We start from the raw sequence: 17,229 nt of genomic DNA, 5'->3' as shown, positions 1-17,229 counted from the left end.
CAAAATTCCGAAACTATTCGCCATGATTCCGTGACTGCCTGTTAGGGGGCCGTCAAGTGTTCGTGACGTCATGTCTATGGAATGTGATTGGTCAATGAGTGGATGAGATCATACCACACCTAAGCATTTCCTGTGTTTTGAATGTCCATCTATTCTAACTTAGCGTCCAACCGCACCTGAACTTGAGTCTTTAACAAAGAATTACTTTGAAATCGCCGATCATATTTAATTTTTTCGTCCAGTGAGGCCAAATTCTGGCCCTGATAGAGGGATTTTTGGGTTAAATTTTGCGATCGAGAATGGCGTGGATTGGCAAGCAGCCCCTTGCTAGGATCATCTTGTTCACGTGTATTCTTGTTCTTCTGTCTTCCCAAGCACATCAAGGTACGATTCAAGGATAGCTTTAGTACTATTATTCAATCCTAATATACTTTTGATTGTGTAGGGATAAATATAGCTTCAGTTTTAGAACTAGTACCATTAAATCAGGGATATTAATTCGAAGTCGTATAAAATATCTCTAACTTAAAACCAGCGCCATACAGCTTTTTTCTGTCTTAACGCAACCACTAACGTAAATATACATTAAAAGCATATTTGTTCATATTTTTTCCTTATAATCCAATGATGATAACCAAGTTCTGTTTAAATTATGACTATCTTTAGGCTGATTTCTTATAAACACATCAAAACGATTGAAAAGTCCTTCAAAACGAACAGAACTTGCTGTCATTTCATTGAACGAATTTTACACCAGCTCGTCGGAAGAATTTTTTTCACCCATGTTTAGACTTTTGCAGCTTTGAATTGAACATTTTATTTAGAGATTTCGTACAAGAACAAAACTTAATGAGTTTGAATTAATATGGTGTTTTTTGACTTACAAAGCACGTGTTATTTAATAATTATAAACGCGTCATCGATCTTGGACGTACTAATAAAACCTACAGTACATCTCGCTCTTCTTATTGTTTCACACGCCAAAAACTTAAAAACACAACTTTTTCAACTTTATTTATTCTTTTTTAAATGTTGTTGTTCATACTATTTCCAACCTTCACTTATTAAGTGGTGCATAAATATGAACTAATAATTAGTTATTATTACAATGAGCTTGTGCTAGCTATAATTACATTGGTCAAACAATTTTATTTATATTTCGATTTGATTGACATTTTTCATTTTACTGGCAGCTCTCGCTTACACTTATCAGTTTTTAGCTGTAGTGTTCGTATTGTTATTATAGAATACCTCTAATTAGTACCCAAATTTCTGTTCGTTTGGATATTGCTTTTTACGAATTATCTTTTACATGTAACATTCAAGATCATATATAGTTATTGTACATTAAGAGGAATTTTATTTTAAAATGCCTGTTTGAAGCGGTATTTTAAATTGTACAAAGATGTTTTGTTGAATTTGTGTTAGAATGTTGCTTTGTCAGGCTTTTTTATAGAAAATATATGGGAAATAAGCAAATGAAGGCCTAAACCTCATTTTCAAATAAAATTTTTGCTTTGGGTTAACACTTTGATTCCACTTTAATCAGTCATCTCCACTTCCAAACAAGTTGAACTTTCTCAATAACAAGATTTTAGCCTTGTACAACAGCCTTTCTTCAAGAAAATAGTTTTTGGCACTCACTGCTCAAATATGAAAAGAATTCTCTCTAAATATTTACAATTCATATGGTAAATACATATATAATGATTATCTGCAGGCATGGCTACTGGTATTATATGATAGAGAGAGATAGACACACATGTAAAGGCTCAAGTTACATGTCGAAATCAAGAGGTTTAGTGACTTGATAAGTGACCTATTGACACAAAAATCCTTTCTAGTTGTGTTCTACTATAAGTACATTGTGTGCATCATGTATGTGACATTTTAGTCTTCAGTTTAAGAGGTGACGTGAAGCTATAGCTAGAAAAGGGATAAAAGAAATAAATAAAAGTTGTGATGAAGGAAGTTTCCCAGATATATTGTATTTTACATTGCTTCTGCAAAGGTTATCTGGGAAATATTTTTAATTACATGTCTTTATCAGAAATCTAAATCAGAAAAACTATTTAAAGAGGTTTGCCTATCAAAATGTTTAACATTCTTAAAATTTTGGTCACCACATACTCTTATTTTTGATATTGTTAGGCATAACTAGTATAAAGAAAGCAGTTTTTTTGAATAAACAATCTAAAGAATATATAGAATAAAATTTACCCTAAGACCTGAGGATTGAGTGAAAAGGATGTCTGCAAGCAGGGTAGATTAATTTGAAACAGTGAAACTACTTAATATTCTTGAATTGAAAATGAAAGATAAAGGTGGATTAGTAGTTGTCTCTTTTTTGTTTATACCTATGTATAATTTTAAACTAAATATTTTCAGGGGGGAAATGATAATAACTAGAGGTTTAATAGTAGTTGGCGCTTAGGGCCCCGGGGGGGGGGGGTACTCCCATATATGGACTATACAGGGATGATCCGCCGAACAGGGTGTGATTTTTCGAGCTTCTTGTCATAAACAGGGTATGCAATTTCACTCAATGCTTTCGTATTGACCGAAACTGGTTATTATGGTTGTAAAAAAACGATACGCGAGAATGACATGATAATTGAAACAACAGGAACTCAGTGCAATAAATTATATCTTTTGTCATACACAGGGTCTACAAATTTAAGTTTTTTTGTCATAAGCAGGGTACCCCTTTCAGAATCCCAGCGGAACACCCCTACCCAAATTCTGGCAGAGTACCCCCCAGGCTTAGGGCCATAAGTAAATTAATGATAATTGCATTTCTCTCTTGAAATATTAAAAACGTATTGTACTGTTGAATTTGGGATTCTTTTTACTCTGACAAAGAACTCACAATATTGAAACATCAGTATTAGGGTTCTAAACCTTTCTTATACAGTATTTAGATGGTTGATCACTAATTGGGAAAGTATACTTACAAAGCAATGATTTAAGTGAAGCATGGTTAAATCAAACGTCATCTTCTCTTTGATATCTTATTTAGCTTTACATATAGAATTAATGATGGAGGGGTATGTTTTTCATGAAGAAGATTATAACATCAGAGTTATCTTGTTGATTCGTTTAAAATGGTGTTAAAATGCTTGGTCATATGCAATTTTAAGAGGAATAAATTAGATACCAGCCAGAAAAACAACTAATAAATTGTGCATGATATATCTGAGTAAGAGTAAGAGTAGTTTCTATTTTGTATATATTCTGTTTTAATTATATTATATTGCTGACAATTTTTTTACCTATATTTTTCAAACTGAAGAAAGGATCAACTGAGAGTGAAGCATGCTTTATATAAAATTAAGGAATGTTAATTGATACCACCTATTATAACAAATATTTATCAAGAATAAGAAAATATATATTTGTTACTGCTACTGAAACTCAGATTCACACCTTTGTTACTTCAAAAATTGACATCTGTAACTCTCTTCTATTTGGCCTTCCAAAGCAGGTAATCATTACACTATAGTACGTCTAATATGCAGTTGCCTGGCTAATAACTCTCTCTAGAAAACATGATCACATAGCTCCACTTCTAATGGTTACCTGTTGCTAGCTGTTATTAATGTGCTAATGAATTAAACACCTTTATTTTAACAGCGTAAGCCCTTTCAGTTACAAAAATGTTGATGTTACCAACAGGAGCCTTATTATTTAATTTAAAAAGAGAGAAATATTTAAGTCATTTAAAATTTAAATATTTTGTCTGTACTTACTAACATACTGTATGATCTATCAAACTGTATTACTGTATGTACTGTATTTTTGTCCACAGTATCAGCTGAATTCAAGTTCCTATTCACCCCACAAATGTTTTATGCTGTTCCATTTGGGTCCAACTTCAAGCTGAATTGTACAACAAATGATGGAAATGCCACTACACAATTATATCATCGTCAGTCTATAGGAAGTGCTTGGAATCTGCTCTCACCAACACCTGGCAAACTCATTAAATCTGGTCATGTGTACACAGTTTTGGGCTTTGGTATATCTAATGCAGGACAATACCAGTGTCGTGCTACTAATGGTTCAGGGGCTACTATCAAATGGTCGGACCGATTGGCTAATTTGATTCCTAATCCTAGCTTAACACCTCCACTCGATATCGATCCTGTTCATGCTGTTGTCTTGACAATGGGACAATCGTATAACGTCACCTGTTCTTCTGTGTCTCAAAGTACTCTAAAGTGGTTTAAGAAGCATACTGATGGTTCTGAGACAGCTGTACCAAGTAATCAAATACATACAGAGAAAGATCTTGAGATAAACAAGTTAAAGGTGGTATTAATGTTCAAGAATGCACAAAAAAACGATGCTGGGATTTACATTTGCAAGATGACTTACCAAGGGAAAGGAGACTTCAAATATTCAACATTAGAAGTATATGGTAGGTACAAGTAATAATGGTGTATAAACTGTTGATTTTAGGTTGGTAAAATTGATAATGACATCAAGATAGGAATTATATCAAAGGCAAGATTCTTCCTACCTTCAACTTCTCTTTTTGATTTATACTTTTCTCTTGTATGTCCTTACTTATATTATGGGAATATTGTTTGGGCTCCTACTTATACAACAACCCTGCAAAAAATTGTTGAACTTCAAAAAAGAGCTATGTGTATTATTACCAAATCTAGTCATGATGCTCATACATAGCCTCTATTTCTTGACAATAATCTCTTGACTTTACGACAAATAAACCTACTCCAAGTAGGTATGTTTATGTATTCTAATCAAAACAATTCTTATTAAATATCCTTGATAAACTCATTAATAATTCATGAGAAAAACATAACAGAAATCATGACTGCGAAGAGTGTTGTAAATCTGATACAAAATAGTGTTCATTTGCATAAACTTTAAGTTGGATTTTCTTGGCCAGTTCACTTTAATTTTGAAAATTACTGTACTGTATATGTTAATTATTAAACCAGAAATTCAGGGAACCTCAGACCTCATCATTGTCATACTAATATTAAGCAATTTACCATAGTATATCAAGGTCCCAAATTCTAGAATTCCCTCAAGGAATTAACTCAAGTTAAGACAGTCTAAAGACGGTAAGATTTTTGCCTACAACTATCGTAAACAACACGCTCACGTCTGTCGTAGGCAAGTTGTAGGCTTGATTTACACGCTACGACTCGAGTTGTAGGATGGCGCGAGTGTGTTGCATGCGATAGTTGTAGACGAAAATCATACTGTCTAAACCGGCCTTAAGACTTTCAAAAGAAAAAAGAAAAAACAAACAAACAAACAAACAAACAAACTAAAAGAACTTAATTCTTATTTCAGTGTTTGCTTAATTCTTTGTATTTCTACTCCTGAGCTGCTAACGACTTTATATATTAATTACTGATAAATCACATATTCTGATTGGACTCTGACTTGCACTTAATTATTTCAATCCTTTCACCAATATCAGATTCTTGTACTTTTGCACTATATTATTATAATATTTTCACCCGATCATATTATGTGCATGTATATGCATACAGTATTGATGTTTATAAATATTTTTTTCCTTTTAAAACATTCAAAGTACAGAAAAGACAGTCCAAATGTCATAAGTCCTGTGGTTTCTTTTTTGACTGTCTTCCCTTTTGAATAACAATATATTCTGAATTATAATAAAATATCCTTCCCATCCATTTTCTAGATATCTCCTGTTTAAAACTTCAAGTTATCTTATTACTACTGTCATTTTTTTTCAGAGCATGAATTTCCAAAGATTCTGTCATCCAGTAGTTCCCCACTCTTGTCGTTGCACTCTAATGAAACGACCTTGCATTGCTACGCATATGGACATCCACGGCCAGATGTATATTGGTACAAAGATGGCAAGCAGATTAAAATAAAAGAATGTAAACCTTTTCAAGTAGCTAAAGTTTGCAATGACAAAAAATACAAGATTACATCGAAACCAATTACCAAGCACACAAAGATAAATGGTAGTCTGACAATATTGGACACCAACTTTCCAGATGACCAAGGAAAATACACTTGTAAAGCTGTCAATACTCAAGGGGAAGTGAACAGAACAATAGATGTTAATGTGCAAAGTAAGTAAATGATTTATAATTGACATTGAAAATACAGCCATTCAGAATGTGAATTAAGTATGGAAGAAAATTGGAATTTCCGGGGGGTAGGTGGGTGTCTTAAAAAATTCCTCCGTGAGGGGGGTATGGATAATTTTTGGAACTACATGTTCAAGTTTTCAATTCTCTCCTGAACTGCATATGTGAGTTGAGTTTGTTTGATGTCTTGTTCTCTACCCTGCTACTACTCTTCCCAGTGGACCCAGTCAGTTGTGATGTTATTGTGATTTTTTTCCACCTTTGTACCGCATCTGTTATGTTAACTGCAAGTGCATTTCAAATCTTCCACATGATGCCGATGCTGGCCACATGGGCAAGCTTTTTACACCACTTGATAAAAACCTTCTGCACTTTGTCATGTGGTGTAAAAACTTGTCCACATGCTATCATGTTGATGATTTAGAATGCACTTGCGGTTAAAATGACAGACACTATGAAATCCATTACAAAAATCATGACGGCTTTGGTCTACTGGGAAGAGTAGTACAAGGGTTTTTTCCCTTGGTTGTATGGTTTCCTCCCTCTATAAAAACCAACATGCGAGTTTAGTGTTGTAAATATAGAATGTAGTGGTGGTGCATGTGGAGGGAACCTCGCAGAAGAGGCCCTTAAAGGAAATGATGTCAAGTCATAAAAGTTAGTTTAAAAAATTTTTTTATCCCACATCAAAGCATCTTACAACTGGTAATATAAGATGACTGTCAGAACAGGAATCACTAGTTAATGTCAACTCTCTCTGATTTTTAGTTCAACCAGTTATTGTGCAGCGCAAAGATCCCTTTTTCCAAGTTAATAATGAACCAAGTGAGGTAGAATGTAAGATTGAAAAAAGCAACCCGGCTGCATCCTTTAGCTGGATGTACCAACCTTGTGTTACTAGTCAGGTGGACTGCTTTCCCTCTCAAGGCGAATGGAGGTCACTTCCTTCAAGCCACACCGTACATCCATCTCCTGTTAAGACTACAAATCACAGCCGCGTCAAAGTTCCTAAAGAGCAGGAAGGTGCATTTTATAGGTGTACAGCAACAAATAAATATGGCACTGATAACCTGGTTTTAGCATTCCGTCGCATTGGTGAGTTTAAAATTATTACTGTATTTTTAGTAACTAACTGTATAATGTTTCATCAACCATAGGGTCACTTACCCATAGAAACACAGTAAAACAATAAAGAAAATTGGTGTGCTATTAGTCTCCTACATACACTGATAAATATGACAGCTGCTCAATGGCTGGACATGATGACTGGTCACATCCGAACAATTGATGACCAGTCCATGTGACCAGTCCATGTGACCAGTCCATGGGACCAGTCCATGGGACCAGTCCATGGGACCAGTCCATGGGACCAGTCCATGGGACCAGTCCATGGGACCAGTCCATGGGACCAGTCCATGGGACCAGTCCATGTGACCAGTCCATGTGACCAGTCCATGTGACCAGTCCATGTGACCAGTCCATGTGAACAGTCCATGTGACCAGTCCATGTGACCAGTCCATGTGACCAGTCCATGTGACCAGTCCATGTGACCAGTCCATGTGATCAGTCCATGTGAACAGTCCATGTGAACAGTCCATGTGACCAGTCCATGTGACCAGTCCATGTGAACAGTCCATGTGAACAGTCCATGTGAACAGTCCATGTGAACAGTCCATGTGAACAGTCCATGTGACCAGTCCATGTGACCAGTCCATGTGACCAGTCCATGTGACCAGTCCATGTGAACAGTCCATGTGAACAGTCCATGTGAACAGTCCATGTGAACAGTCCATGTGAACAGTCCATGTGAACAGTCAATGTGACCAGTCCATGGGACCAGCTTAAGAAGTGTTTCTCTAGTCACATACCAAATTTGGCCAAACATTGTCTTTTGGCCAGTCATTATATTTAGCCCTGTGACAGCTATGATAATTGAGAGTCAGTAGCTGGGAGCTACCCTAATAATGTCTCCAAAGAATGTCAAAGGCTTTGATTTTAGTATTTTGCCTTGCACAGGTTCAACTAGTTGGATGGTTTGAGGACCTGTGAAGGGTATTTTCCAAAACCGTCCCTGGAATGTTGAGTTGGTTTATACATTCTGAGCAGCGTTTACTTATGATATGATACTTGACTTTTTCCAGATGAAGGACGCAAACTAGTTGATATCAATGACCCCAAGAAGCCTCCAGTCTTGATAGCTGGTGAACGGATAAGAATAGGGTGTGTTGCATTGAGTCAAGGTGCAATGTTTGATGGTGGTATTGAATGGTACAGAGACAAGACTCTCATCTCTCCGCAGGCAGACCCACGAGTTAATGTCACTAATGTTAGAATTGATGACACATATACTAATGTTGTAATGACGATAATCAATACGACCACTAATGATTCTGGTCTATATACCTGTGATGCAAAGTTTTTGAAACCTCAGAAAATCTATAATGACACCATTAGGGTTGTTGTTCAAGGTAAGAACAATGAATTATAACACTTTGTCAATATTGTTTAGGCTTATAACTAGTGAGGCAATTTACTCTGCTCTGCTCTGCTCTGCTCTGCTCTGCTCTGCTCTGCTCTGCTCTGCTCTGCTCTGCTCTGCTCTGCTCTGCTCTGCTCTATTCTATTCTATTCCTAAATTTTCAGCTTTCAGGCATCGAGGAAAAGCAGGGTCTGATGACATACCTTGAAAACTCTGTCAGCAGCAATGGAGCACGCCACAGTTGCATACATTAGTTTTTTTCTGGAGGTCTAACTAACCCTTTATTTTCACGTGTTTACAGCTCGTGTAAAGCCAAATATTACTGGATTAGTTTCACAAGAAGTAAGAGAACAATTTCCAGGATATGTAGAGTTTGTGTGTGAAGCAACCACAGCAAACCCAAAAGCCACCATAAACTGGAACAAAAAACAAGGGGGAGAGTGGAGAAGTTTAGAAAGACAAATCTCTAAAGGCCTTAGTTCAACTACTGAATGCAAAACCAGAACAACAGGTTTTTATGTGATTCGTGATGATAACAGTCACCTTGTGATCTGTAAACCTAAACACAATGAACACACTGGATGGTATCAGTGCACTGCAGAAAACACTGAAGGTAGAGATGAAAAAGAGGCCCGACTTTATGTATTGGGTGAGTATTAGAAAGGAATTGGAAGAACCTGGAGTGCAATAGAAAGCACCCCAGGTAGAAAACTATCTAACAGACTAGAAGAACCTGGAGTGCAATAGAAAGCACCCCAGGAAGAAAACTATCTAACAGACTAGAAGAACCTGGAGTGCAATAATAAGTATCCCAGGTAGAAAACTATCTATAGACTAGAAGAACCTGGAGTGCAATAATAAGCACGTTAGGCAGTAAGTTTAAAAAGGAATACCTGTAGGATAGACAATAGCAGGTGCAATATGAAGCAAACTTGTTTGTATTTATTTGACAAAATTTTAGCCTCACCTAAAATATTAAACCCAAAACATGGAGAAAAATTCCCGGTTGGTCTGAGAACTTCAATCAACGTAACATGTAGCGCTACTGGTAATCCACTGCCTGATGTAGTTTGGACAAGAACAGATGATCCCAACAGGAAAGTACTGTCAAGTGGTCTAGGGAAAGCTTTGCTGAGGGTGGAAGATGTGCAGGAAAAAGACTTGGGAAACTACACGTGTAATGCTACGAATACCATCATGTCTGTCACTGCTCTACTGACTATCCAAGGTACATTCATTTCCTCTTGAAATAAACTTTTTTTAATGCAAAAACGAAGCCAATAAATTATCACCAAAGCTTGGAAAGCCAAATGTTTTATGGGCTTTATGGTTATTTCAGGGTCCCTTGTGTTCATTAGTCGTTTCAAAAAAGGATTAGACTGGATGTTATCAACAGTTAGTGAGAAGGAGAAATTAATGATTTGAATATCCGTTCTCACAGTTCAGTTGGAAAGGATGTAAAAGATATTCAAGTAACTGTGATTTATATATGTAATGTTTAATTCCTGTTTTGCAGAAAATGATGCAGGTGTTTTGGCCGTAAAAAGTGCAATGTCCACAGAAGTCCTGATTGGAATCATCTGTGGTTGCATAGCATTTGTACTTATCGTCAGCATAATCTGCTTTATTGTGTATCGAAGACAGAAAAAACAAATAGATGAATACAAGGAGCTATACTTTTTGAGAACTGGCAGCAGCGATTACAAGGTTCGTTTGTCTTCAGCTATTCTTTTGTTTTGTTGTTGTTTTTTGAGGACAAAACAGTTTTTTTTTCTTAAGAAAATGCAGGCTTTCATCAAATATATTAATCGGGAAATTGGCGGGAAAACACCGCGTTTGCGCATGCAATTTTCCGCACGTTTTTCAAAAATTGAAGAGTTGAATAGAATAGGAAGAAGCGCTAATTTGCAATGAGAATACAAACATAGGCATTTTCTTTGAAGGTGCAGGGCTGTAGAAGGAGAATAGAGTATAAAATAGACTAGCGCCTTGGTTATTTATTCTTGCTCTTTTCTTACAGATTGATCCAGACCGTAGTCTTCTTGAACAATGTAACAACCTTCCCTACGATCTTGACTGGGAATTCCCTGAAGAGAGACTCATTCTTGGCAAACCTCTTGGTTCTGGAGCGTTTGGACAGGTATTGAAAGCAGAAGCCATCGGTATGCCAGCCTTCAAGCCCAGAGATAAAACTCCAGATGGATTGAAACGACGTTCAAAACTACGGAGATCCATGCGAGAAAGCAGAAAGAAAAACGAATACAGCAGTATGAGAACAGCAAAGCAAACAGTTGCAGTTAAGAGTCTGAAAGGTTAGAAAAGTTGTCAGTAACATGAAGAAAAGAGAAAAAGAAAACAAAAGGACAAGGGAAAGAGAGAGAGAGAGAGAGAGAGAAAGGAAAGAGCAAGGAAAGGAAACAAAAGGAACGAGCAAGCTAAAAAATGCGTATGATGCATCGTAAAGATGAAAGATACTACAGTGTACATGTTTAATCAATCTTTCTTCTTACTTTTCCTCAGAGGGAGCCAGCCAGAGTGACTACAAAGACTTGGCCTCAGAACTAAAGATACTTATTCATCTCGGAGAACACAAGAATATTGTCAACGTGCTTGGTGCCTGTACACGTGGTCGTCGACTGTTGGTGATCATCGAGTACGCTCCCCATGGAGACTTATTGTCATTCCTTCGTGCCAGACGAGATATTTACGATGCAAACTGGGTGAAAACCTCGAATAATCCCGATCAGGAGTTCACTTTGGTGGATTTAGGAATGACAGCTTATCAGATATCTCGAGGCATGGAGTTCTTGGCCTCGAGGAAGGTGAATCTTTATAATATCTCTTATATTCTAATCCAAATTTCATCATTTTTATCAATGCATATTGAGATTTACAGTTTGTCAAATAACTTCTATAATTTGATATTTCCAGTGCGTTCATCGTGATCTTGCAGCCCGTAACGTCCTGGTTGGAGAAAATTACGTCATGAAGATCTCGGATTTTGGTTTAGCACGTGACATCTATCAAGATGACCTTTATGTGAAAACAACCAGTGGATTGCTGCCCGTCAAGTGGATGGCTTTGGAATCTTTGTTTGACCGGGTCTACACGGAAAAAAGTGATGTGTAAGCATTAAGATTAGTACTTAACACAGGTTATATAGGGCTACCATTATGGGCACTTAGGATGATTTTTTCTTGTTTCCAATGTCTTATTTTTAGATGGTCGTATGGTGTCTTGTTGTGGGAGATCTTCACTCTTGGCGGCACTCCATACCCCGGTCTACCCACGGAACAACTCCTGGACTATCTCAGCGAAGGAAACAGAATGAAACAGCCACAAGGCTGTCCTCTAGAGATGTATGCCATCATGAGAGACTGTTGGATTGAGGCTCCTGAACAAAGACCGACATTTGCGGCAATTGCTGACAGACTTGGGAAAATACTGGAAAAGAATGTGACAAAGGTAAAGACTTTTGGTCATATTTTGGTAAAGAGCCTCTGTGGAGATTGATTGATTGAGTCGATTAATTGATTTTTTAAAATTTTTTTTCGTTATTAATGTTTTTACGATTAAGAAGTATAAGTTTTGGAACTTAGATTTTGCACGGAAAAAGGTTCACATACATGTTTCTTAGGTTTGTTTATTTTTATTATCATCATTATCATTATCATCACCGTCATCATCATGTATCATTATCATCTCCATAACCTTCATCACCGTCATCATCATGTATCATTATCATATCCATAACCATCATCATTGTCATCATCATCATCATCATGTATCATTATCATGTATCATCATCAAGCATCATCATCATCATGTATCATTATGTATCATCATCATGTATCATCATCAAGCATCATCATCATCATGTATCATCATCAAGCATCATCATCATCATGTATCATCATCAAGCATCATCATCGTCATCAACGTCAGCATCATTATTTTGAATGGCAAGTTTTCTCTTTTTGATGAATACAGGCCTTTAGTATGAATTCATTACTGAACTTTTTTGCTCAGAGTCTTTTTGTATTTCTTGACAAGAAAAAAAACTCTATGAAAGAGGAAAAATGTGGTGAAAACGTATTAATCTTTGTGGACCACCTTTTGTCTCGGCATATTGTTTTATGTCAGTTATTTGATAATGGAAGTGTTGTATAACGAAATGGTTTTTGTGTGGTTTGATAAACAGGACAATCCTTACCTTCAACTGCAAGTTGATGAAGTTTCAGGAGCAACTGACTATTACCTCAATCCATGTGATTCAAACATGAGAAATAGAAAAACAGTTGACGGTTATGAAGAGGCTCTTCCTTCGCCTGTTACACAGTCATCAACAAAGTAATCTCAGTTACCTTTTATTACAGTGAGAACCGTGAACACTTCAGTTTTTTTTTTTTTGTCACTTTTTAAAATTCACACTTTAGACCATCCCTTGAGTCAATCAATTGGTAAGGAGATTATTTTGTATTTGCACTCAATGTTTCATTTTACAGGGTTTGAAAAAGTAGAAAGTTCACGAAATAATAACCTGAAAAAAGCTCAAAGTGTTCATGGTTTTTGTCCTTACTTTAAACGGTTATTTTCGTATCCTAAGATCTAGTTTAAAGTTCCGTTCGTGAACAAAACTTGGAAAGTCTGTAAGGCAGATACCCTCTTATAAGCCTTTCCAAGTGGGAATTCTTCATAAACTGATTTTTAAGGTGGCTTTATTGGCCCTTTGCACTGAATCCCGAGAGGAATTGTTCTGCCGTACGAGACAATGGATTTTTTTTTTTGCATTGTTTTAACCCCCAGAACAATTTATCTACGAAATCAATGCAAGGGGTCTTGTTTTAGTTTTACCTTCACTACTCTTAAATACCATAATTTCTAGACTGCGCGGGCTTAGCCTCGAATTAAGGGGTTGCTTGTGTAGTTATCCTAATTTCTGCTTTTGTTTTCTCTCAAGAGTGAGGCGAAGTTCACACACTCTAGATATATTTTGGTATTTTTAAGAGGTGAATTCTTTCCAGAAATAAAATCAGTAATTTGCATGCATACGGATAGAGCTAACTAGCATATCTTTGTTTTGTTTGTAGTTATAATTCTCCTCTGCCAACTATTCCACCGAGTGAACCAGAATCTCCAGGCTACACAATGCCAAACTCACCGCTTCCAAGTATTCCACCGACGTACGAAGAAGCTACCCAAAAATCACACGCGAATCCTGAATACAGAAACGCTAGTGAGAGCAGCAATGAAAGTGGTATTGACATCGACGAGAAGGATAAAGACAGAGACGCTGAAGAAAATGAACCACTGTTAGTACAGCTTGGTTATGATGAGCCTACTTTTTCACCCTCGACAAAAGGCAAGAAGGGAAAACGGGATATCGAATCATCGGTGTAGATCAGGGAGGAGTCAACACGAACGTAATAGAAAAGAAACGTGTCCTGTTTCTTAATGCAACGACACCGATTCCGGTTGATCCGAAAAGACCTACAAACCATGAAATGTTTTTGTACAAGGCTGAACCAGACCTCAACATTATAGTGGGTAATGTTTAGACAATGCTATAGCGCTTACAGGCGATTGGATTAGGAATGAAGAGTAACAGTATATCAACACTTCCTTCACACCGAAACGTGGATGTTACTTGGCTTATAGACTTGATGTACACACACAAGGAAGCGGCTGGGAAAGCAACATTCTCTTAGTTAACCACTTGACTGACAGTAAAGTTTCTCGCATGAGATCAAAAACGTCAGCAATCAGGAGCAAGTGTTCCCTGCTGGCAGACTCTTTTTTTTTTTTTTTTTTTCGGGGAGAAAAAAGTCTCCTTTTCCTCACGAATACCGATCCAGCAAAAGAAAAAGAAAAGAAGACTGTCAGCAGTCAGGGGCAAATGGTCGTTTATCTTGTCTGTAAACTAACCAGCCCTACTAAAGAGGAACCAGAACCATAAAAATATGAAATATCCAAGTGTTAGAAAGGTTAAAATGTATAGCCCATAGTATACATATTTAAAAAATGTACAATTGATGTTTTCGGGAAAAAAGTAGTACCCCCTAGTTGGCCATGTGCCTGAGACTCGAATTCGTAGGATGGTTTTTCCCCAGGGGGTGTACTCAGGTGGGTAACATGACGGGGGGGGGGGGGGGGGGGGGGGGTCCGACGGAGCTTCATATTGCAACCCCAAAAAAATACTCAAACCTGAAATTTTACACCCAAAAAAATACATGGCATCCAAATTTCTGGCCCAAAAAAATACAATACTTAAATACTTCAAAACTGATTTATTGAATTCAACAGGCTCTTCAAATAATTTTCTGATACGAAAATCGAACTCGGAGATGTGACGACCCAAAAAAATACGGGTTTCATTTCGAGACCTAAAAAAATACGAGGGTGGTCTCTTGACCCAAAAAAATACCGGGAACGAAAACTGTCAACCCAAAAAAATACTTCGGACCTTCCCGTCATGTTACCCACCCGAGTACACCTCCTGGGGGTTTTTCGTCAGAAAAAGAAATCTAGTTTCTAAGGATTTTTTCTTCCAAGGTACGAGAAACCATCTCTGTTTTCTCAGCAGTATTTATTGATATAATATATTTCTTTTGCAAACTTTAATGTTGATCGTAAAAATGTCCTAGCTACCCCTTGATATAGTATATATTTTAGATCGCAACCTATATAACATTCTTGTTTTATTATTGATTCCCATAAGCCCATAGTCGTAGCAAGTTACGAAGCTACAAAGGCACTTGGGATAGCCTTAGATCCTCTAATGCGTAGCGAGCAAATACGCAAGAGGTCTTGAAGGAAGCAAATTAATCGGGACTCGTCAAAAATGGTTTAAAAAAATGTTGCTAAAAGCGCAAGGCAAACAAGTTCTTTCTTGTTTATAGTGAGTTCGTTCACGATATTGGTTGCTATAACGACAGGATAGCCAATCAGAATGTAGGCTTCGCGTATGTTAAGAATTAAGAATATTGTAATTAAAGTCAGGTAATGAGTAATATAGGGAATTTTAAGCATATCTATTCACAAGCCAGCGTCAATGCTGTGGCTATAGCATTATTAATAATACTTAATATAGTTTTTTGTACTTTTTACAGCGCAAAGTTGTACAGCAAGTTTAATTAAAGTTTTTGTTTTCTTAAATTTCGATTCATCAAGTGTGTATTTTTTGTCTTCCGGGTTATTGACCTGGAAGATCTTAGCAACTGGAAGTGTTACGTAGCATTACAAATATTCCAAGAACCAGGGTTAAAAATTATGATCTGAGAGCCGCCCCCCCACCTTTCCACACACACACATCGTGCTGAGAGGCACGCTATCCACACTTTTGAGAGCTATGCGACATGCATGATAAAGTAGAACTGTTCTCATAGAAGAGATATTTGTCCATCCAAATACATCAGTTTCAGGAAACCGCAAGGTCACGGAACGTACAGTTAAGGCGCAGTGGGTTTGTACTTTCCGTTATGTATGTTGAGTGTTGGCATGCTGTTTATTACGATTACTGTTTTTGTTTCAGTAAACTTGAACACAGCCAAGCCAAAGATTTAAACCCAGCCCTTCCTTGACAATGATAAAGAATTGTTCCATCGCCATAAAATAATAACAATGATGATAGTAATGATTACTAGTAATTCTAATAAATAAATAAAAATTCTAATAATAAATGGTAACAATAGATAACAATGAAAACAATATTAATAGCTATCATTAATTTAATATTAATCAATAATTTTGTTGGATAACCTCGTTGCTTTAATAATATTATCAAACCAGAGATTGGCAGCTTGTCCTAATCTTGTACCTCGTAACGCCCTCACTCTCCCTTTCCGGCCCAAGGTTCCTTGTGTAAAGAGGAAGTTATGTCCTGACTTACCATTGGATCCTTCGTACTATATCGATTACTCTGCCAAGCGAGACATGATTATAAGTAATAGTCTATATATGCTCTGAACTATGGGAAGATTTAGAAACTAATTAATTAAAAGAATGCTATGGAAACTAATTATTGATGATGACGATGACGTCGAAGATAATGATGATCGATAATGATCATGATCATGATATAATGTTACAGATAACATTTGAAAACAATTACGAACATCGCTACAAAAGAAACTACATCTATCTTTGGCTAGATCGGTTTAATCATAGGGAGAGTAATCATTAATCTTGACACGCTCAAGTCATTTCTATGACTAAGTCCTATCTCCGGTATAGAGTGTGTTCACGGCAGCCATGTTGGTGCCAGAAATAATGCAATGTTTTTGCATGACAAGAAAACTTATTCAGTTCCCAAGGGAAAAAAATTCTTTTGTTTAATCAACCAACATGGCTGCCATGAACACACTCTATATGGTGTTAACTCACAGATCGAATGTTGATGATGATTTTCAATAAGTAGTTTTTTTTAAATCATGAGAATAGTCAAAGTAATAATTGAATATCGGGGTTAAATTTCGATCAAGTTTGTTAATTTTTCCCCCACTTTTCGACCGCTACTGGCATTTATAAGTATTTCATTATAAATGATAAATTGAATTAATATTTTATAAGTAATAAAAATGCTAAACGTAGCATGTGATTCAATCATACATTTCATAATTTGATGTTGACTCCTTTAA

At 36.6% G+C, this 17,229-nt stretch overlaps 1 protein-coding gene across 1 annotated transcript; it reads left to right on the top strand.

Annotated features, from left to right (window-relative positions):
* Nucleotides 1-128: 128 nt before the first annotated feature.
* Nucleotides 129-15,748, top strand: LOC116297620 (fibroblast growth factor receptor 4). The gene is made up of 14 exons (XM_089039067.1): nucleotides 129-384; nucleotides 3,809-4,420; nucleotides 5,748-6,095; nucleotides 6,882-7,208; nucleotides 8,256-8,582; nucleotides 8,895-9,242; nucleotides 9,555-9,821; nucleotides 10,110-10,300; nucleotides 10,614-10,905; nucleotides 11,114-11,415; nucleotides 11,525-11,718; nucleotides 11,815-12,058; nucleotides 12,795-12,943; nucleotides 13,684-15,748. The coding sequence occupies exons 1-14, from the start codon at nucleotides 300-302 to the stop codon at nucleotides 13,991-13,993; spliced, it is 3,996 nt and encodes a 1,331-aa protein (XP_088895193.1). The 5' UTR covers nucleotides 129-299; the 3' UTR covers nucleotides 13,994-15,748.
* Nucleotides 15,749-17,229: the final 1,481 nt, after the last annotated feature.

The sequence above is a fragment of the Actinia tenebrosa genome, unplaced genomic scaffold, assembly GCF_029948245.1.
Source record: "Actinia tenebrosa isolate PJP-AT-01 unplaced genomic scaffold, QUT_ActTen_1.0 PGA_scaffold6__47_contigs__length_16458017, whole genome shotgun sequence".
In the NCBI taxonomy this organism is placed as follows: domain Eukaryota; kingdom Metazoa; phylum Cnidaria; class Anthozoa; order Actiniaria; family Actiniidae; genus Actinia; species Actinia tenebrosa.
The sequence above is the reverse complement of the archived record's forward strand: the minus strand, read 5'-3'. Positions and strand labels throughout refer to the sequence as shown.